The sequence below is a fragment of the Spodoptera frugiperda genome, chromosome 8 (genome assembly GCF_023101765.2).
Source record: "Spodoptera frugiperda isolate SF20-4 chromosome 8, AGI-APGP_CSIRO_Sfru_2.0, whole genome shotgun sequence".
NCBI lineage: Eukaryota > Metazoa > Arthropoda > Insecta > Lepidoptera > Noctuidae > Spodoptera > Spodoptera frugiperda.
This window is the reverse complement of record NC_064219.1, coordinates 2,363,347-2,386,349: the sequence shown is the minus strand read 5'-3', so window position 1 is coordinate 2,386,349 and position 23,003 is coordinate 2,363,347. Positions and strand designations below refer to the sequence as shown.

Genomic DNA, 23,003 nt, shown 5'->3' with positions numbered 1-23,003 from the left:
TGTTTATTTCAGTATCTTATACATCTACTTTAATTTATCTTACGTAGGGGTCTGCAATTAAATATATGAGATACCTGTGCTAAGAAAATGTTGTGCATTTTTTTATTTAAATTATTAAAACTGTAATAAGAACAGCAGACTTAAAACGATTGAAGCGCCATCTAGTAAGTACATATTCAGCAGCCATTATATTCATGAAATTGTAAACTTTTAGATTTCCCTGATTAATGCCAGTAAATATAACAATAATATGAAGTAAACAAAGACGTTTTCAACTAACCCTGACCTTGATCTCGTTAGGCGGGGAGCTGGACACGGAGGCTCCCGAGACGGGCGCGTCGATGGTGGCATCGCCGTCACTGTTACCGTCGCTGGCTCTCTCGTCACCCGCCGAACTTCTCACCGCTTCTGATTCTGATGTCATACCATTTCACATTTGTTAGATGAAGAGTTTACAAGCAAATATTTTGTTATAAAGTTTAAATTATACAGAATGTGTTACAAAATCCAATTTTACTTTAGAATTATGTCCAATAAATCATTTAGGTACTGAAACCAGGTTGTAAAAAGGTAATTTTGTATTTATATCGGCCTGTATAAATATGAACACAAAGGCTTACTTTCTATATGAATAGAGTTCTGAAGAGGATTATAATGGTAAATTAGAATAGATAAAGTAAATAATGAAACATAAGTAATAATAGTTGATCAAACCATGCAATAGTGCCACCCTGTATAGCATCGGGTGAAGACAGGAAGCAGTGATACAGTGAATAGTATAATAACATAAAATAACAGACAGAAGCACGCTAATAGTCATAGTAAACTAATCATTTGATAGAGATTGTTCAACAAAAAATAAAGAAGAAATGATTTGTGTGAGTAAAAATGACGGTAATTTTTTTTGTCAATCTCGATCAAATATATATTTAAATACAACTTACTCCATTAAATATGTGACCAAATCACAGTATTGTAATCAAAATGTAACATATAATTATTATTAATCATATTTTTCCATGCATAATAAAAACTTTTATTAACGGAACTAGAGGCTCTAAAGTCCAAGAGCTAGTGACTATAATTAGAACTTCATCTTATTATATCAATGGGTGATTTTTTCTTACCAAGAGAAAGATTTACCCCATTACTCTCTCATTTTTAATTTATTTATATTTTTCTGTATATTATGCAAAATTTGATATCTTCCTTTTTTTTAATAAAGATATTTATACCTCGTTCGTTACCAGCCTTTACTTAATAAAAAGCCAGTTTAAATGACTTTAACCAGTTTAAATGACTTTGGTGTAAGAATATTCCGTAAGGTATGTCCGTGAAACATGTGTAGTTTCATGGCGCAACGGTGTCCTGCCTACCTGTGAGCGGCTGCGTGTTGATGTGTCTCTCGCGCAGCGCGGCCAGCTCGGCCCCGGACGCGACGCTCGCGTGCCGCACCACTGCGCATGCACGTTCAGTCACCGCGTGCAACGTGGAATACCGCCGCATATTTACATTGCGGTACAATTTGTGTGTCCACCAATAAGCGTAATAATTGTGTCTTTTAGTTTTGTATGTGTTTATAAAGACCAATGCGTCGCTCTAGGTTGTTAATTTATGAACCTTCACAGTGACGTTTAATATGTTTTGATATACAGTGCTCAAAATATATTATGTAAATAACTTTATAGGCATGTCGATCGTATTCCACCTCGCACACAAACTAATCTAATGCACACAGCGTTACAGAACAAAACATAAAATATCTCAATGTATGTATAAATGTATTGTATCATTAAAATGTATGTAAGCATAAACAAAAGTTAAGCGTATTACGTCACAATGCATCATCAAATGTACGCTTCGATGCTCAGGCAATTAATTGTTACTGATTAACATTATATCTTTACCATACACTAGTAGTGTTATAAATGGATGACTATGCGTGTATGTTGTACAGCTCCTGGTCTAACTTTCGAAGATTGAGACCAAATACATGAACAAAACCTCATAAATACACCGGACTTATGTTAAATAAAAACTTGGACATTAAAATAAATGAAAAACGGTATACAAAATTAAAATTTATTAAAAAAAATACAATAGGAAAAAAGTATAATACAAAAAAAAGATATAAAAAATTGTAAAAGTTTAAAAGTAAATTTTCTAAAAACAAAACGTGTACAATCTTCTAAAATGAGACCAAGAGCTAGGCAACGTTTGTATTTACGATTTCTGACATCGCGTTGCATTCGGGTACATACCATTGGAATGCCTGTGGTGCTCCTGATTGGCGAGGCTCCTGGAGCTGCTGAAGAAAGGTCTCAGCGAGGGTTTGGGTGTGGAGCCGATGCTGATGGTGTCCATCTGATCTGGACCTGAATCCTCGCCCTCGCCGCATGATAAGGATTCTAGTTCCTGAAAAAAATAAAAAAATAGTATGTAATTAATAAGGCATGTAAAAATTTGTTCATAGTAGAGAAAGTACTAATTTTATCATTAACATTTTTAGACGTTATGTTGCGGGACGAACTCGACATCTATGACAAGGATTGGCAGTAAAAAGCTTAAAACAAAGAGGAGTGGAAGGAGGGTAGGGTGGCCTTTGCCCAACAGTGGGATGATCATGGCTGAAATCTAAATCTAATGTTGCAAGTACCTGTACTTGTTGCAGTAACACGCCACATAACATACCTGGAATAGTTCATCAATGTCGTGTTGCGCGTGATGTGTGTCCCTTGTTGCGCCTCGCTCCGACAGTTCCTCGGGCACTCGGAACCGCCGCAACAACGCCGCGAACTTCTGCTTCAAGTTGCGTTGCTGTAACATGTTACATGTTGCATTACATTTTATATTAAATTATTGTTTTGTTTGTGCATGAAGAGAGAGATGTGTCTTTAATGTGATAACTAGTGGAAATAGTAATGATTGCTTGAAAAATTTTGCTCTGTCTATCTAGGTGATTTAACTGACTAAATTAATAGGTACACTATGTTTTTACTATTTTCAAGTAGGTACTTTGTGGGATTACGTGATTTTTCTACGACATGTGATAAAGATGAGATTTATTTATTTATAGTTCTTTTCCCTTCACCACTTCAAGATAAAAAAGATTACTGATGATTTCATTAAAGATACCAAAATACTACATTCCAATGTATTTTTTTAACAATTACTCATTCATCATAATAATTCGTAGTTACTTTTAAGGATAGATAAAGAGTGTTTAATTGTTGTTTTTATTTATTTCTTCGATATTTCTTATCAATGATATCAGAATCAACAGAATGGTGAATCAATTTAGTTTGGTTTATAATTATTTTGTACCAAATAAACAACACTATTTCCCGCACAGGACATTTATTGACAAAGATTTTGTTCCGAAAACAATTGCTAAGGACTGAGTTAAGTAACCATTAAATGACTGGGCACGGCAGTAAAATACATATTGAATTTAGATGACAAATATTCAGATGATTTTGAAGTTTTTCTTTTAGTATTAAATACCACTTAGAAATTTTTGCAAAGGTTTTTTAAACCCCTACGTTGGTTTCTAGTGATGAGACCGACGCTTAGCGGAAGGTTTGCCTTCAACAGTTTTCTTTGGGAAGTTAATGCTTTAAAGGAAAACCTTTATTTGAATGGGACCATTCTTAACAGTAAACATAGATGTGTCACAGTTTTGTATGTCCTACTAAAGCCTTGAGAATATTTTTAGCGAGAGTCACATTATAATATTTAAGATAAGAGATGACACAGCTTATTTTAAATATCACACGATTATAAAAACATCAGTACATAACATCAAAACACAAAGAACACACATTCCAATTCCTATTTTATCACCAAACCCAAAACACCACACATATACAACACCACACAAACACAACACAAAAGGAATTTATATTTCAACTCTTAAAAACAATCACTTTTATATAATTTATCTACAAAAAACATCCACTTTGGCCTGATTTTAGCATTCAACTTATATAAAATTAAGGAGTCGAAGTATAAACACACACTATAAAGCCCCTGTACAACAAAAACACAGGGCTGCGCACGCGCACATGACGTATACGTACAGCTTTCACCTCCATGGACCGTTCTATACTGAGCCACTGTGTTAAGTGTCATAGGTAATCTAATCTAATCTATGATAAACCACCAAACATTATGACATAATTGTTTACGTCGCAAATGATACAGTGATAACATGCTGGACGAAACTGAAGAAAGTTTGTTCTTGAAAAAATTGGAGATAAGAAAACATATTGTACTTTGTGTTCTTTAATCATAAGACTGAAGTACATAGATATCTCAATATATGATATACTTATTATGTATGTAGCACGTAATTCAGATTTATCAGCAGATATGTAGACATGTTCTTAATTGGAAAACCTTGGCCTTGTTGGTTTCCAAGAGAAATAGGATCCAATCAAGATTTTTAATAATTTTCAAGAAAAAACATATCTAACTAGTCAATTAAATGTTTCAAATCAAATTTGTTTACAACATTTTTTTATGGAACAAGAGGCAAACGGGCAGACGGTTCATCTGATGGTCAGTGATCAACGCCGTCAACGGACACCCGCAAAACCATAGGAATCACAGGTGCGTTGCCTTTTAAAAGGGAATATGCTCTTTTTTGCGGTTGGAAGGTCGCATATTTATCATATATGTAATCCACAAGTCGTCTCTCTGATTATCCCATTTGTCTTTCCCATGTATTAGAGGGTTCATGTGGAAAAACCATATGATGCTTCTTTGAGGCATGTATAGGTCTCCTTCATCTTGGGATCGCCAAAAAGACTACTCTAGTAAGAAATGATCAGAAAGAAAGATATCTTTTGTATCAGATGAGATGTAATATGAAACATCTAAACAGCATCTACAAGTCGGTATGTGATGGGGACATGGGGATGAGCCAGGCAGCTCACCGACACCAGGACGAGAATACCATAAGCATTGCAGAGTTGCTGCGCCAAATACAAAGTTGTAACGTGTCAACGCGACCCTGGAATTGTAACGGCAACATGCCATTGAATTTTTGTATATCTATAAAATGGTATTACTTAATACTGTTATCTATTTTGAATCAGCTTTTTTACTCTTTAACCACCTACCATAGGCGTAGCCAGGGGGTTTTTGGTTCAAACCCCCCTATCCCCCCCAAAATGCGAACCTAGACATTACAGAGTGTTATTTTTCTGCATAAATTGTTTTTTTTCATTCTCATGTATGAAGGAAGTTTTGTTGGTTTTTTTGGTCACAAATTTCATGGGTCGACTTTGAACCCCCCCCCCGATACTAAAACATGGCTACGCCTATGCTACCTACATATTTCCGTGTCCCTGCCGCTTAGTCGTATTGCTCCGACAGAGAAGAAGCGTGATTTTGCAGATTGCTCCTCCTTATTTAGTGTAGATACATTTTTTACATTTGTAGCCGCGCGCTAGGAGCACGGTAATTGATATTTAACTGGGCAATTGAAGGGTAATTAGTACAATTATTTTTTAAACAACTCATTCACTTTATATTAAACTCCAAAAAATATTATTTTTGGTATTTTTTTCTTTTTATTGTCTTTTTTAAGACAATTAGAATATTGATTATTTGCCAAGCAGGTTTAGAGAAGGACTTGTGAAAGCTAACTAACTTTAACTCTACATTTAAGATCTAGCTCACACAATTATTTTGAACCAACGACTAGAATGAAATATTGTACAGAAAATCTAGTAACATGATGCATGCTATCCCAAACTAGAAGACCACACTCTACAGTATGAGAATAGAAATTAGACCTTATACTAGTGTTCATAACAATCAATTTCGTTTGAAAACAAAATGGCACTGAATGATGTGTCGAAATGTTGCTAAACAGAAGATATTTTTTCTAGGCAAGTAACACTAACAGTAAAAACATGCAAACCGGACAACACAAAATGTTAATCCTAGAAGTGACTCGTGCGCAGCTGTGTTCAAAATAAGTAATTGAACGTTTGTTCAGCATGCATATTTTTAATCAGATATGTACTATTTTTGAAATATTCATGCCAATTTAGTTTCAGTGTGTTTTTTTAATTTGTATAATATGTCATGTATGATAGAGGTGTGATGTGATCATCATAATTTCTATTCTCATACGGATAACACTAAGCGTGCGTGCGCAGGCGCTCACCGCGAGCTTCCCGCGGCTGCCCTTGCGTTTCGCGGCCGCAGTCTCTAGCTCACTGTCGCTGTCCCTGTCGTTCGCCTTAGAGTTTATATAGCTCTGTCTCTTTCGCTCGCGCTCCATGAAGCTCAAGTCGCGAGATCGGGACAACTGCGTGCAATGCAACGCCTATTACGCACAAGCTATAATAAGCCTTAACTTCTACTAAATAGAAGCTATAATAAAATAAATATGATATTGTACATTTTCAGTATAATTTCTGCCTGTAAATGATAAAAACACGATAATATGAAAAGCACCCTTAAGCGAAAGCATATTTGTCAAACCATGCATTATTCTTTTTGGAGAATTTTAATGGAAAATTCGATAAGCAAAATCCCTTGTTGACTAACCTAAGATTATCTTCAAATTATTATTATACAAACCTAAACATTGGTACAGTACAGTAGGTACTAGAATAATAAAATAGCTAATTAGAAAAAGAAATCCTCAAATAGACTTTCATTAATTTACTTCCAGACCTAAAATAAAAACTACGTACCTAGGTATCTAAATATTTATAGGTACAGATACAAAAATCTAGTACATTTGATTAATATAAGACCTATATACATACATATATGACTATTTAATCTGTTCTGTTGTTTATAACTCTATTTACTTATTCCATGCAATATTTACCTTGGTATATGATAAGTCAGTTTTGTTGAACGCCAATTGTCGATGCGCGCGCCGCCTGGCGGGAGCTCCGTACGTCATTTCATCGGCTTCCTCTACCGAACTGAATTCTCCTTCTTCTTCTTCATCCGAATAGCCTCGTTCTGTAAATTAATAGCATATTGGGTTAATTATTGCCATATAATTTCATATTTAAATATATTTTGGAAGATAAAATCTTGAAAATACCTTGTATACTAAAAATCTACATAGGTAGTATACCCCAACCAACAACTTTGGGTTTAATGTCTGTTTTCATTTCCAATGTTACCAAACTCTCCTAAATTTTAAGGAACCCTTAGGTTAAGATAGGGGACGACTTTTTAGTGTTCACCAATCTGTAAGTGACACTTTACAGTGTAAGCAAGGGGTTATGGATGGTGGGTGTTATGGAGGGCTACTATGGATACATCGTATACTCGAGCTGCGTATCTTCTTCGCACAGCTACATAGCTTAGGAAACGCTCACATAGTTTCACAGCTTAGTAAGCTGTTATGTTAGTAACTTTACATTCACAAAACGAAGAGTCCCTAACTGAACACAGTTTATAGGGTTAACTGCAGGCACTTATAATTATTATTGGCTCAAATAGCTGTTTTCGCTAAAAGACGCACCTGTAATAAGCAAAGTATTGTTGTTCTTTGTGTCATGGTCTACGGGAGTGGACGCGAGGCCGGTGATGGTCAGCTTGGCGACTGGCTGTCCTGCAGCGGCGCCCACCTTGCCACCGACTCCTGTCAGCTCCAGCTCCATGTCCATCGACCTTTGGAGTACCTGCAAAGAAGGAATTGGTCAATGAGAAAGGTAACGAGATCAGAGCTAAATATTCTTGATGTCTGCTGGTAACAACGCTTGCGGTTTGTTTCGTTGTGTAAGTGAAGTTACCGGAGGCCCATTTATCCTCCTCCTCTTCCCAATCCCCGATTCCCCAACAACCCTTAAATTCCTAACCACCGGCATCGCACTTGTAACGTCTCTGGTGTTTCGGGAAATGTATCATTAGCCTGTCCTAATACTAAGCTTATTATTGCTTTCACAAAAGCAGGAGACTTGTAATCTAAAAAAACTAATCACTGTCCGTAAATACCGAGTTACCGATCTGCGTGGGCCTGGAAGACCAAGGAGTGGCCTATTGAGCAGTAAACGTCTGCCACAGGCGATAATGATGAAGCTAACCAAATTTGCAACAAAATTGCAACTACCAATGTAGCGACACAATAAACTACACTATACAATGCATACTGCACATTTAACAGTCCAAGTACATAATATAATCAGAGTAGGTACTGCCAACAATAGTCCACATCAATTTGTGACGCCAACCGCCCGGGGTTCGCAGTGCACACACATTAGTAGGAAACTATTAGCCTATTCAAATTTGTACATCGATTAACGGTCAGTGAACTTAACGAGGGAACAGGATAATCAAGGCATTATGTAGGTCAGATTAATTGTGGTGGGATTGTGGTTTTGATAGTATTAGGTAAGGCGTAATAAGCTGGTATGCTAGGTAGGTCTACTGATTACAAACACTGCACTCCTGATTCCGACCGCGGCCGAAGTAATTTTGGGGTTTTCAAAGAGCTTTAATTATATCCCGACCCGGGCCTGCGGACTACCTAGCGGGTAACTGGGGCTCCGACTAGAAGAGCAGGAGTAGGAAGAGTCTGATTTTTAGTCAGTAAGAGTCTGAAACTCCTCTCACCTCACCCAAGGCGAGAGTTCCCTCAAAATTTAATTATACCTACCCAAATTATTTTTAGTACGTTTTTAATCTTACTTTTAACACATCGCCCTTCGAAATAGTCCGTAGAACTTAGAAACTATTTCTTTGTGTCATCATCATCATCAGCCTGTTCTCGTCCACCGCTGGACATTTCTTTGTGTACCATGCTTGAATTACAAAGATTCAACAATTCACGAGTATCGAATCTCTAGTCCCACCATAAAACGGTATGCAAAGAGATAACCAATTTAATCCCGCTGGAGCGCTTTACCAGTGACTCACTAATTACCGACAAATGTCCTGAGCCCCGATAATGAGGGCGTTGCAATTAAGCGGATAATTTAAAGAGTTATCTACGTACTTATATGTATGTGTATATGAACGTACATATGTGCGGTAAATGTATTTAGCGAACGCGTTCATGGCGGACATGATCCGGGGAAAAACTGATGGACTTTTTTATTGTTTTGTGAATGGGATTTTTTGCATTATCTCTGTTTATTCTAAAATTATATAAAACGATATTACAAAAAAAAATATTAGGTACGTTCTGTACTAATTCTGATCACACTCAACGACATTCAAAATGTTATATTATGTTTTTATATTGGCAATATTCAAAAGGTGAAAAAAAAAATCCAAAACACCAACTCATACACTGCCATACTTAAATACTATGCAAATACAAAATTAGTTGTAACAAAAACCAAGGACAAAATACCAGTGATAGCTAGTACCTAGTACCGATTGTTTCAACAAATTGTTCGTTGTTTCTACTAAAATAAATATAATTCGTTTATTCCAACAAGGGCGACAAACGAGCAGAGTAAGCAATCTGCGCCGCCAAATTGAACCATAAATAGGTAATAAAGAAATAAATATGCTGTCTATCTGTCTGTCAGTGAAGCTAGGTGCAAATATCTTAGAACCAAATTAACCACTGCAGAAACAATTACAAACACCGATTCAGATTCACAACATCCTTCCAGGAATCAATTGGTAACCAATCGGTTTATAACTCCGACACACTGAGACCATAACTTTATTGCCACTGAAGATATTTGAAAGGGTTATTTTTAGATGTGACCTTTGACCTTGGGGACATCTGGGGACTCAGTCTCTGACCGGATTGAAGAAAGAAATCTGTTAGCTTTTATTTCGTTTCTTTTTTATTGAAGAGTTGCCATAAAACTTTGATCGCTTTCAAGGATGACTTGCCAGTATGAATTGTTTGAAGGAAACTTTTTCATTCTGTACCCTTAGTACGAGTTTACTTTACGTTTAAAGTGATCGAAACGAGAGTGCGTTCGGTGCTCTGATTGGCCGGCTCTAATAAACTAACCAATCAGAGCGCCGAACGCGTTCTCGTTTCGATTACTTTAACCTGTTTCGGTACTGCTTGACAGTCCCAAAAACTGTCACATTCAGTACGAATTAGCTACATTTTCGAAAAAAAAAAATACAAAAAGTCTTCATATACCTTGACTCAGTGCCTACCTAAAGACTAGGATAAATATACATCGTCATAATAAATACCAAAGAAAGGTCGCTGACCTAACTGAAAATTCTATTCACACCTAAAAAGGTACAAAGAAGGTGGTCATATTGGTCAATACTATTGTCCATCAACCACACCATATGACATCCCACACAGTTATGAGACAATCGGCAGCGTCCACTAACCACATCATGGGGTCAGTGGAGCGAGAAGATTCGACCATAACAGGATAGGGATTGTGCATCGTACCATAGTGTTGAGGTAATGGACCAGACTACACCGCTCCGACATGGTGAATTAGCGACAATTGAGACAACAACTATATGAGAACAAACGTTCTAAAAGGATATATTATTTTCAGGAAAATCTGCCTGAATGGATGACTTGATCTATTAGTACACAGATATATTTTTTGATTTAATTGGCTTATATTGTAAGACCGTTAAGATTATGACGAGTATGTAACAAATATCAGAACGATCGGACGACAGGATACCTTTAACACATTGAACGCCGTGGTGGTCACCGGTGACCGACGTTAGCGGAGTTGAACATTTTTATGACCCATATAAACAATAAGGTCAAACTAAAAAAAAAGAAGGAGATTCTCAATTTAATCGAACATAATTTAAGAGTCCGTCAATGGTTGGACCATTGTCCATTGCACAAATGGAATCATTATTCCATTACCAAACGTCAGTCACAACCACAACCAGAAATGAGAAGTGTATACATATTTATTTACCTGATCCATCCTGATAACGCCCTCAGCTAAAGTCTTGTATCCCAAAATTGTGCGGTTCTTGTATTTCTTCCGACGCTGCAGCATGATTTGTAATCTGAAATTAAAAATAAATCTTTGAAACAAGGACTATTGACGACATTCGGTAAATTATACTATCAATTCACATGGAGTAAGAAACGACAAAGAAATCGGATAAAGGTTTCGTTAACGGACAGTCAGTCAACTAAGCATACCTCTTCAAAACCATTTTTAAACGACTTCAAAAAAACAGTTTTGCACTGTCAAAATCATCAACCATTAGTGGAATCTAAAATAATGTTATTATAATCGCTACACTAGTACAGTATCGAGAGAACAACCGATTAATCGTATTGTAAACATACATAAACGGCTCTTTGAAGATTGACCATTGGATCGTCAGTCGCTTCCAGTGTACTTTTATGTTCCCTTTTATTGGCCAAATTGTTTATACCATGTTGTTTGACTCGAGTACTGAGCGATGGGAAAAGTACTAGGTTTTAAAATAGCTGCTTTATGACCGTTATGGGATCTGAAGGCAGATTTACTGAGAATGGTATCTGGTTTGTAAATTATATAGAATTTATGTTGAATTTAACTAAAAATCACGGTTACTCACGTGTATTAATGGAGAAAAGCTCTACTAGTTTCGAGACACAGGGGGACTCTTCATCATAAGCAGCGTACGCAGACGCGGCGACGTCGCTCAGCCTATTCTAAGAGCTTACTCTCCATTAATATACGTGAGTAAACCGTGATTTTTAATAAATTTAGTATGTCTCACAAAAGTTATTATAATAAATATTTTTAATGTATTTCTTTCAAAAGTATTTCAAACACTAAGAAAATTGTGTTACTGCCTCTGTGTGAGTAGTGGGGAATACCTAAACTTTCGTATAAATAAAAAGCTAAGAAAAATCGATATACAATCCAGTTCAAAATACTTCAGTCAATCAGACAGAGAGACACAACAAAATATACATACTAAAATGTACTTGCACAAACACACGACTGAATGTAAACACCATTCATCAAGAAAGAAAACTGACAATTAGCTAGAAACAGTATGGACAGAAGAAGATTAATCACACAACAAGCCTTGACCGTCTAACATGAATACTTTAGCACATTTTACTAGCTATATAAAAAGCTAATAAAATCTATACAAACAAACATACACACGTTGCAAAAACTAGATTAATGTCTTAATAGCCAGTGATGGAAGACACACTGTTTATATGCTGTCGACTTAAATATATTATTTTTATTGTGACTTGAGAATATTATGGTGGAACGTTGAGGGGTTAGGAATAATATTAGGTTTTTAAAATCTCGTAAAAGTTAACAGACTGTCTGTGCTTGTCGCGTCGGTGATAAAAGTTTCTTAATAGAAAGAACCATACGAGTATTTTTCTGATAGAAATAGTTACGATCCATTCTTGTTGAATGTTAATGGAATACAATGACTGAACACTCTCACTATAAAAGTAATATTAGAGGCCATAATAGACCCCAAAAGATTGGTGAAGAAGCGGTTGCCGTCGCTGTAGCTGTATACGGCATGGAAGGATTATTACAGAAGTAGTAGAAGCTAGTTTGTGAATAGACCCAAGTGACTTTTCCCATGAATCCTTAAGCCAAATTATAAGAAGTTCATCAACACAGCAACTTAACTAATATCGTTAATGCCTTGTTCGCATTACGCTCGCGCTGGTATTTAAGTCAAGTAGCGAAGTGCATAGTCATCAAATCGAAGTGACAGAGAGCTACTAAATACTAAAATACGAGCGTGGTGCGAACAAGGCATAATAAGTGAAATACTAACCTGTTACCATCCCGTTTGACGAAGTGGGGGTATTGCAGTGAGAAGCACAGGTCGAGCTCGACATCAAGCGGCGGGACTGCGATGTCATTGGACCGCAGTGTCCGCTTGGAGCTGTGCATGCGCGCGGCGAGGATCACGGCGCCGGCGCCCGCGCCACTCGCAGCGCCACCGCCCGTCTCGCCCAGCGCACCACATACTCTGAGCCTGGTTATCCGAAGAGTGCACAGCCTGGGGACAAGGAAAGCGTTGAATAAATAAAGGTAGAACATTTATCAGAAGAATTGAAAGGTGGTGATATTGCGATCTTTAGTAGTTGCAGTCAAAATGTCAAAGAATATAAGTTAAAGTGATGAAACAGTAATAAACGTTCGTAAAAAGTCGCTAAGTCTTTAAGCACTATAATAATTTTGTGACCATAATCTGTACACTTAGTTGCAATAAACTCTTTAACTTTGACTTAAATAAAACTCACGAATATAGCATATTTTACGATAAAACGCCATGAAATCTAATTAGATTTCAGTAAATAATGACACAGAATTTCCTTTGCTACGAGCGCTACGCCGTAGCACATCCACCAACGTGCACATTACTCATTTATTCATTCATACATTTTCCACAAATAGAGTCGTATTTCGATGTCTATCGATATGTCCCGTCAAATCAAATATACCTCTATAATTGGATAGCGAAATATCAAATTCATTCGTATTAGAATCATTCGAAGTAAAGAAATCCAATTTTATTTCTGTCTCTTCTGTCAGTGAAATTATAAGCGGACAGGTGATAACTGTGTGATATATGATCAGTTCGATAGGGTGGTATAGACATAATATATCATGATTGTTAATCTGATGATATTAAGTGCAACCGTTGAATATAAGCTAACTTAGCTCATTTTCAGTAATAAGTGCCATTATTAGATTCCGACATTTAGCTAGATGTTTAAAGAAACCTTTCATTTATTCCTTTTTCTTAACACTCACTGTCGCAGCAAATTATTAAAGAATTCAAATAAAGATAAAATAAAAAAAAGAACAATAAACAAATTGAACAAATAAAAATAATTTGCTAGACATCCGAGATGTTTTAGAAATCCAATATCCCGAGCAAAATGTTAATAAATCCTTCGAGACGCCGTACAGCAAATAAGCCGCCCACACAATATTATCTTATTATTTACAAAGGACCGAATATTATGTTACCCAACTATGAACATACGGTCAGAAGCCGAACTGGGAATAGAACTAGTATATGGATACAACAGGGTATAGTATAAGCCGGATTTTGTGATTTGTTTCGTAAAAATACTCCGTGTACCTTTTTCTGTGTCTAAGGTAAGGTATGGAATATTTCAATCCTGCTAGGGATTTATTACTTTGTGAGATAGGACCATAAATATGGATTATGGATAGATTCCAGCTGTGACGTAAATAGGATGAGAAAATTGGTACCTTTCATATTTCTCATCCCGTTTTCAAGGCCATGGTTGATCTTGACTCGTAAAATAGAGTATTTTTGCCAGACCTAAAAAGCACCCTTAAAGCCCAAATTCTGTTAGAAATTGTCCCAAATTATTCATAGTCTAAACACCAATTTGGAGCCTAATCTTAAGTCTAATGAAAAATCAACATCCCCGAAAACAATTTACGTAGCACTTAAGAAAATTTATCTCAAAATTAATTATAACAGTGTTAGCGAGTACAGAAACCTTAATATTTCTTATTAAACTGTTTGCTTATGTGCCAGAGATGTGCGTAAGTGTGGGTCTGCGAACGGCGAGAAGGTAGCTCGCCGCCCGACCAGAGCCAGACCCGTGTGCGTCCGCCTTTAAGCCAGCAGACTGTCACAGATGGGGCCCAATAGGATGTCGCTCGGAGCTGAGGACTGCCTAGTGGATTACCAGGGCTCCCGCTCAAAAAGCAGGAGCAGGACGGGGTGGTTTTTAGTCAGTAAGAGTCTGATACTCCCTCTCGCCTCGCTCAAGACGGAAGAATTCATTGGATTATGTTCCATTTTGACATTTGCGCACTTGTTTACTCACTGATGTATTAACATTATGTGGCACGTATAGTTGATACTTACTATTTGTCCGTGCCGCACAATGTGAACACATTTCTGAGTTAAGAAGTGCATACATCCAAACAGTGTTTATACACAACATTACATTTTACACGCGATAAATAAATATGGCGCCGTCATATATCACACGTGTCATGAGCAGACTAAAAACTATTAAATCTTGTACGTCCTTAATTCTTAATGTTTATTAAATAAAGTTCCCTTTTATTTAAAGACGGCTTTCTGGCGCTTCAGGGAAAATTCCGTGCCAAAGTACAATCAACAGTGATATTTATTATGTGCTACAAAAAATACATATTTGATATGAAATTTCTTTTCCTGTTGTTTTAGTTATTTTTGTCTTATATTTAAGTGAAAATGTAATAAAGGAAAAGGAAAATTTAATGTATCTTTCTTTCTAAGCTATGTCAGTCACTTCAGAATAGGGATGATGACGGGGTATGAAAATAAAAAATCTATGTAGTCCGTCAGTTAGGTAATGAAAATATATTACACACGTTTTTTTATTTAGTCGTATGTGAAAACAATACTCACATAAAATGAATCAAAGTTAAGGAGTCATAATTTTTGTCAAACAAATTTTCAAAAACCGAAAATAGCCCAGCAATGCTTTGCCCGACCGAGTCGCAGTTAGGACCACTCGACCAACGAGGCAATTGTCTTTTTAATTTGTTAAAAATCAATGTATTGTTAACAAAACACAGTTGTAAATACCAACAATTCAAACAGATTTGTATAACAACTTTTCCTGATAAACCGTATTAAATAATCCATACATATAGCACTGCATTTAGGTCACCCACACATTTAAATCAATGATATGATTATGTGCAAACCGGTGCAGACGTCCAATGAATGTAACAGCTTCCTGAGGGTCGGGGCAAGTTGCCCGGTTAGTTTGTGGCAGTAACTATAACCGGATTAGTTGTTTTAGATATGTGTAATCATATGCAGATAGATACCGCTTCCTTTTGCTGGAATAGTTAGCTAGTAATTCTGACTGCACGGCTGGGCAACCGGCTGCCACGTAACGTGCAGCGGTTTTGATTTCTGCACCGAGCAACTCTTTGTGTGATCTACAAATTCTTGTATCGAGTCTGGGTCCCCACGCAAAGTTAAAATTAATGAAAAACATATGTAATTAAGAAAGTACATAGACAAACATGGACTCCCACATTTTCTACTCAATGACATGACTGGCACTGTTCTGTCTGAGTGGCGATTTTACACGTGGCTAAGTTAATTAGAAATATCTAATACTATTACATTACTGGCTTCTGCCAGCGGCTTCGCCCGTATTCCTGTGATATAAAAAGTATCCTATTAACCAAGTTAGCTCCTACCGATTGTATACCAAATTTCATAACAAACGTTTTACTAGTTCCAGCGTGATTGTCGGACAAACATCCAAACAAACTTTCACATTTATAATATTATTTAGTGTGATTAGCCCACCACACAATAATCATAGGTAACCGGCGATCCCTTTACCGACCTAAAAGAATACACCCACGACCAAAGTATAGTGTAGTTTAGTAATACGATACAGACTTATCCAGTGAACATAATTAAAACGTAAACTGAGCACATACGTCATGAAGCTTAGCCTGAATATGTACTAGGTACATATATATACTAGGGCTAATTTAGCAAAAAGCATATATGTATAAGCGAAATAAGTTTTTCTCGGAAAGCCGCGAATATTTCGTTCATTAATTAAGGGACCGTTTATATTGCTGGCAAAATAAATATTAATTTAACTTAAAAACAACGATGGTATTACTCTTACTTGTCTAATTAGAATGACAGACCGTAAAGAGTAATTAGCTTTTAGGTTATTGCGTAGTTTTTCATTTTAGGTTTAGGTATTTTTTAGTATAATTTATGTGAAATGCTGTAATTGAAAGGACATTTTAAGGTTTTCACGATATTTGGTATACGTATTATATACCTTCAGAGGTATGCCTTTATTAGTCAGGAATGTCTTTCTCTTATGCAATGAATGCTATTACTATAAAACTGTTTGCAATGATACTAAGCTATGTAGATGTGCAGCTCGAGTAACCGATGTCAGAAGCCATCAATAGCACGCAAAAAACATAGCTTAGCTGAGTCCATCGTCCACCCAAGTTAAGCTAAGTGTACCAATGAATATGATTGGTGGAAGCCAAACGCATCCACAGCAACGTAGCATAGCACATCTCTGGTGGAAAAGCATTCTAAAAACTATGTCTACTCGTATCTTCATCTCTATATGAATTTGTTTGTCTGTACATACATGTAACTTCCCTCGGTCGTTCAGCCGGCTGGCTAATCGCTCCGACTCCACTGGCTATTATATAGGTACAGCTTAACGTTGGCCAGTGTAGGGCTGCTACCCAACTTTTTCCATCGCTTAACTTTATAGTAACTTACTGTAGCACTAGTTAGCTGTTTCAATTAATGGAAGTTAGGCATAGTCAGTAAGACTTCTCTGAATATCGTTATCATTATCAAAATTAAATGTATTTTACTTCTGAACTGATTCATTATGTTATTTCGATATCCAAGACAGTATGTCCCTTATTTTTTAACGGGAGGAAATCATCCAATGACTTCTCCTGCCTTAGGCGGGGCGAGAGGGAGTGTCAGACTCTTACTGACTAAAAATCACCCCATTCCTACTTCTGCTTTTCGAGCTCCGGTAAACCCGCTAGGTAGTCCGCAGCTCCGGATCAGACATCAGCCCCACTGAGCCCCATCTAACTGGATGTTCTTAAGACGTACCAGACCTCGGATCGATTCTTATGATGATATCGATCTCTCTTGAAGATCCTGGCTTACGGGAGTTGCAAGGATACGTGTGGTAGGTTAGTCCGCTCTATATCTGACCTGGAGGCCGAACCAAAGACCCAGATACGTATAGTCGTGACAACCAACTAACCGAGTAGCAAAATAAATACAACAAAAACTGCACGTTTTGTATAATAAGAACATTACTTGAAAGTTAGCTTTCTTAGAGCTTTCCCTTTATTCTAAACTCTACTATAAACTAAGTTAGTAAGGTTGAAACTTGCACAACACAACTAGTATCTTAATTAACCTTAAAATGGAGTTTATATTAAAAGCTGTTCTTTGTAGACTAAGTGCGGTTTATATGGAAGGGGCTATTAACATCAGACAATTAATATTATAGTCTGTCCTAGTTAAATAAGCCTACCTAAGTAATTACTACATTGTGTTTATGTAGTACACGGTATAAGTGATCGTTTTATATTAATTTGATCGGTAGCAGTAGAATCGGTAGAGTACTATAATGTATTAAATATAAAATATTTTAAAAGTCAGTTTTACAAAAGCTTTTTAACCGACTTCCAAATAAGAGGTTCGGCTCTTGGCATCTAGCGTTTGGCTGAAACTGATTTTGATGCGGTTTTCGGCATAGTATTTTTCAGACTTAGGAGAAGGTTATAAGGATATTACCCGACTTTAAAGGTGGCGGCTCGCATTTTAACAATTGAAGGCGATTCTTTATTTTTATTAAATAGTTACTTTTATTATTCCTTAAGTGCTATTCTTATAAAACATTACCTCTTTAGTCCAGATGTTACATATGCAACTAGTCATTACATGCTTTTAAACTGCGCCAGTTCATTTGGATACTTTAAAATATCTTCATTACAATAATGAATGTTACGCTCTCTATCGCAATAAACATGCTAAAACTAGACAAACCGTGTCCTATAAAAATAGCAAAATATATTTTACAGTAAGTAAATCTTTGTTTCTACATCAATTCGACAGCCCTGTCCACGACAATGTCCGGGGGAAGTGAAAGCCGTCTGGAAGGCGCATGGCCAACGCTAGCAGCGCACAGCAACTGGATCACGACTGCCATTTCTAGCCTTTCACTGATCTTAATATCTTTTACCGCTGAAAGTCTAGAGCTATGAGCTTTTATCATAATTACTTACGGTATTGGTTGGGAACTAGAGGCTGGTGAGATTTTATAGTATTTTGTATGATATCGTGAAATCTGTATGTATAGCGCCTAGCTTCACTGACAGACGGACTGACGGACAATTCAATTTGACGTTTCAAAAGTGCCTTATTTAGGATTAATTGAAATAAATGCTTTGACTTTGACTTTGATAGACTTGACATTGACTGATGTCAAGATCTTTTTTTTTAAACGTTGCCCCACTTCAGGATTTTCTCCTGTGCGTTTACAAACATCATACATATCTACATCAATCTACATCTACATCAAATCCATATGCAATTTGACTGATTGACATACAAATTTCTCTTCGGTCTATAGCAATGCAACTGTTGTTCAGCAGTCACGCTTGCACTGCTTAAGTTTATCAGAGCCGCTACAGCTCGACGCTAACTTCCTAGGTGCCTACATTCCAAAATAAACAGAACAGGTGACACACAAAAACAAACAATTTTGTACAAATATAACGGTTATTTAGTTCTAAAACAAAGCTAGAAACTAAACCCGTATTAATTAATTATTAATCCCTCGTTTCAGTGAACGTCAAACGGCGACATATTGCAGTGTCACCGCATTCGGCTTGAGTGACAGCATTAATTAGAACATGTCATTACTGTATTAATGTTGGATGTGATTCTGCATTCAATGGGGATCAGGTACTGGTTGGTACATTCATAATGAGGTCTATATGTGGTGACAACTGTGATAAGTTACGAGTCCTGTCATCAGACGAAACAGACATCTATACTATACTAATATTATAAAGCTGAAGAGTTTGTTTCATTGTTTGTTTGTTTGTTTGTTTGTTTGAACGCGCTAATCTCTGGAACTACTGGTCCGATTTGAATAATTCTTTTTGTGTTGGGTAGTGCATTTATCGAGGAAGGCTATAGGCTATAAAACATAAACATCACGCTATGAACAATAGGAGCCAAGCAGAGCGGGTGAAACCGCGCGGAAGCAGCTAGTATTATATTTATATATATGTATATATAAAATAATGGTTCTGAGAACTTTGTTGTGTATGGTATAATGTGGTAACTTTGCTAAGTTCTTCTTTTTAGTCTTTTTTGTCATCACACTGTTGGCAGAGTGGTTCTGGTCGTCATAGGTGTGGTGGCTAAGTAAGCTTGCTAAGTTAGTCACATTACAAAAATACCACATTGCTTAAAAATATAGCGCTCTGAACAAATTAGGGGTAAATTAACTAAAAACAACGGTTTATTCACGTAAACACATATATCGAAAAAGCTTTAATAGTTTCAACTCAGTTCAGCAAAGCAGTGCGACGTCGCCGCGTCTATGCACGCTGCTCATTAGCAAAAGTCTCTATGACTCTAAATACGATAAAAAAACTTTTATCACAGTAAATACTCATTGTAAAATTTACTCAACCTGAGATCCACATCAGAGAACTCGAGAGTCGAGAGAGAACACACACCGAGACTACTCTAATTGATCCTGCGCTATTCAGATGAAGCGCCCGTATTTGCGTATTTGCGCGCAGTCTACTCTGTTGAACGGCAAACGATTGCATTGAGCCGAACTGTGTGTTCGATGAAAACTCTCGCATACAAGTACCTATGTGCTTAATCGTTTCAAGTTCTGAGTAAATAAAGTTAACGGACGATGATTAGGATTGATTAAAGATTCGATTTAAATCTTGACTGTGCGTATAGCGATGTAAGGGTTCGTGCAAGGGTCTTGAGTGCGATTCCCAAATTGAGCAAAATATAACGTATAACAAAATACCTATGTATATTTTGACTATACACTGGGGCTAATCAAAGTCCAATTACAATGAACAACTATTTATTACAATCGTGCGTACAGTAAGAAGGTCGGTGGTAGAATGAAAAATTCAAAATTCCCACAGGCTAACACAACGGATACCTTGCGCCTGGTAAAACTATTATAGCAATTAGACGTATAAGTGACATATCGTTGTACTATCTAGGTGAGGCGTTTGCGCCGCAACAACCCATATACATCAAGAAGCACTGATGAATACAGGTTGAATAGAATCTCTACACAAAGTTTCAGTTTAAAATACGTTAAAAAAAATTGTACCAAATAATTGGTATCGCATGATTCTTGATTTCAAATCATACAAACGTGTCACAACACTACAGGGATCACTCGCTAATATTACGAAACATTTCTTCTGTCAATCTGATCTCCTAGTACCTGTCTACCTAATACTGATTCGCACGCCGGCGCGATTTGAAAAATTTATAACTTGGTACCATGAAAACATGAGTTTAAAAAACCCTTCCCGTATCGTTTGTTATGTTATCTAGAAACCGAGCAATTGATATGTATACCCCCTTTTTGTTACACGTTATATAGGTGGCAACTTTTTTTTTTTCAATACATAAAAAACAGAAATAAGGTATATGGAGTTTTAAATAATGTTCAGTTCACTAGTAATATTATATATCAACTTAATATACATGTACAATATAATAATATTATATCGTTTCTATTCTTTTCTAATTTATAAAGAAGGCAGGTACTTAAGCAACTGTAAGCAAAAACCGTTTGTCAAAGTTAATTCTTAGTATATTCAATTTGTCTTCGCTACGTACTGAAGAAAAAAGTACATTAACGTTCCCGGCATAAGCAAAAAAGCCTTTTTCAGGATAATGGTATTTTTATTGAATTTATTGCTACTTTAGTTTAATGTAGATACATGTTTTGATGTGGTAATACTTACTTAATAGTATTTCACTGGTTTTGGATATAAAGCATCAACCATACTGCCCCCTATTCCATAAAAAAAATCTCACTAATATTATAAATGTGATAGTTTGTTTGTTTGGATGTTTGTCCGTCAATTACGCTGAAACTACTGAACGGTTTTGATTAAATTTGATATGCAGACAGGGTACGCGCTGACTTGGGTAACAGGATTTTATTTTTATCCGAGAACGCGGCCGAAGCCGCTAACAGCAACTGGTAAACTATAATATAGTATTCAATCAAGTTTTAAGTTAAGTAAATAGCTGGTTTACCAAGCTTCTATCACCAAAAGAATCATTCAGACACTCCTTTACACAAAGCTAAATATCTAGAGGACCCACGCCAGTCACCTTACACATGTCAACATAATCTCCGAAACACAATTGAAACGAAAGAAAAACTTTTGTTTCACAATTATTGTACTGGCACTCGCTGAAAATCAGCAAAACCTATTACAACAATGTAAAAAAAATGTACCAGCAATATACAAAAAAAAAAAGAAAAGCAAAGAGATTTGAAAGGGCTTACTGAAACTGAAAAGGTTTGTAACAATTGTTAACTTTTTAATAATACAACTTTTTTGTTACAAATGTTAAAAGGGGAGGAAAGGGCTTCTGTGCGTGATTTAGGGTGCTTTTTCACCAGAGATGTGCTATGTAGCTATGGGAGGAAGATGCGTAGCTCGAGTATGCGATGTATCGATAGTAGAGAAGGCATCCATAGCACACATCCATAGTTTAGCTGAGTCCGTTTCTACCAGTGCTTAGCTATGTGTACCAATGAATATGATTGGTGGAAGCCAAACGCGTCCACAGCAACGTAGCATAGCACATCTCTGGTGGAAAAGCAGCCTAAATCGACCTGTATCTCGGATGTCACATTTGTGACTGGCTCAATAAGAGAGAAGAATCTAATATCTACCTCTTCTATCTCTATGAAAATAACATGTTACTATAATATAGAGATAGCTAACACAATTCGAGAACAATTTTCCATTTCTCGTAACATATAAATGTGAATGCTAATGTGATTTCGAATACCCGGGCAGAACACAATGTAATATCGCGAGATGAACGAGTATTGTATACTCGAGTCTACATTTCATATGTATTTGTATGTTACATACGATATTTCTACTCAATTAGCATTTTGTATTTGAAACTAGACTAATGAATAAAATTGGAGTGTCTGTTTGTAATATTGAAATAACCGCTTTTTGTTACATGCATACGATACATACTCCTCCCTGTCCCGGTAAATAGGTGTTTTTAAGGGGGAAAATCATCCAATGCCATCCCGCCTTGGGCGAGGCGAGGAGTGTCAGACTCTTACTGACTAAAAACCACCCAATTCCTACTCCTGGTTTTCGAGCCGAAGCCCAGGTAAATCTGTTACGTAGTCCGCAGCTGAATTCGGATCAGGCATCAGCCCTACTGGGTGACTACAGAGACGTGTGGTGGTCTCATAGCTCTTTGAGGCGTCCGCGGAACGCGATGCG

The 23,003-nt window shown here is 36.7% G+C and overlaps 1 protein-coding gene across 1 annotated transcript in view; it reads right to left on the bottom strand.

The window, feature by feature from the left end:
• The window catches only part of LOC118275536 (phosphofurin acidic cluster sorting protein 1), a 141,953-nt gene that overhangs the window by 10,459 nt on the left and 108,491 nt on the right, over positions 1-23,003 (bottom strand). The window contains 10 exon segments of the mRNA XM_050695471.1: positions 287-414; positions 1,377-1,457; positions 2,262-2,415; positions 2,692-2,817; positions 4,958-5,014; positions 6,179-6,322; positions 6,854-6,993; positions 7,505-7,664; positions 10,860-10,953; positions 12,703-12,930. Of these exon segments, the coding sequence (XP_050551428.1) occupies positions 287-414; positions 1,377-1,457; positions 2,262-2,415; positions 2,692-2,817; positions 4,958-5,014; positions 6,179-6,322; positions 6,854-6,993; positions 7,505-7,664; positions 10,860-10,953; positions 12,703-12,930 (1,312 nt within the window).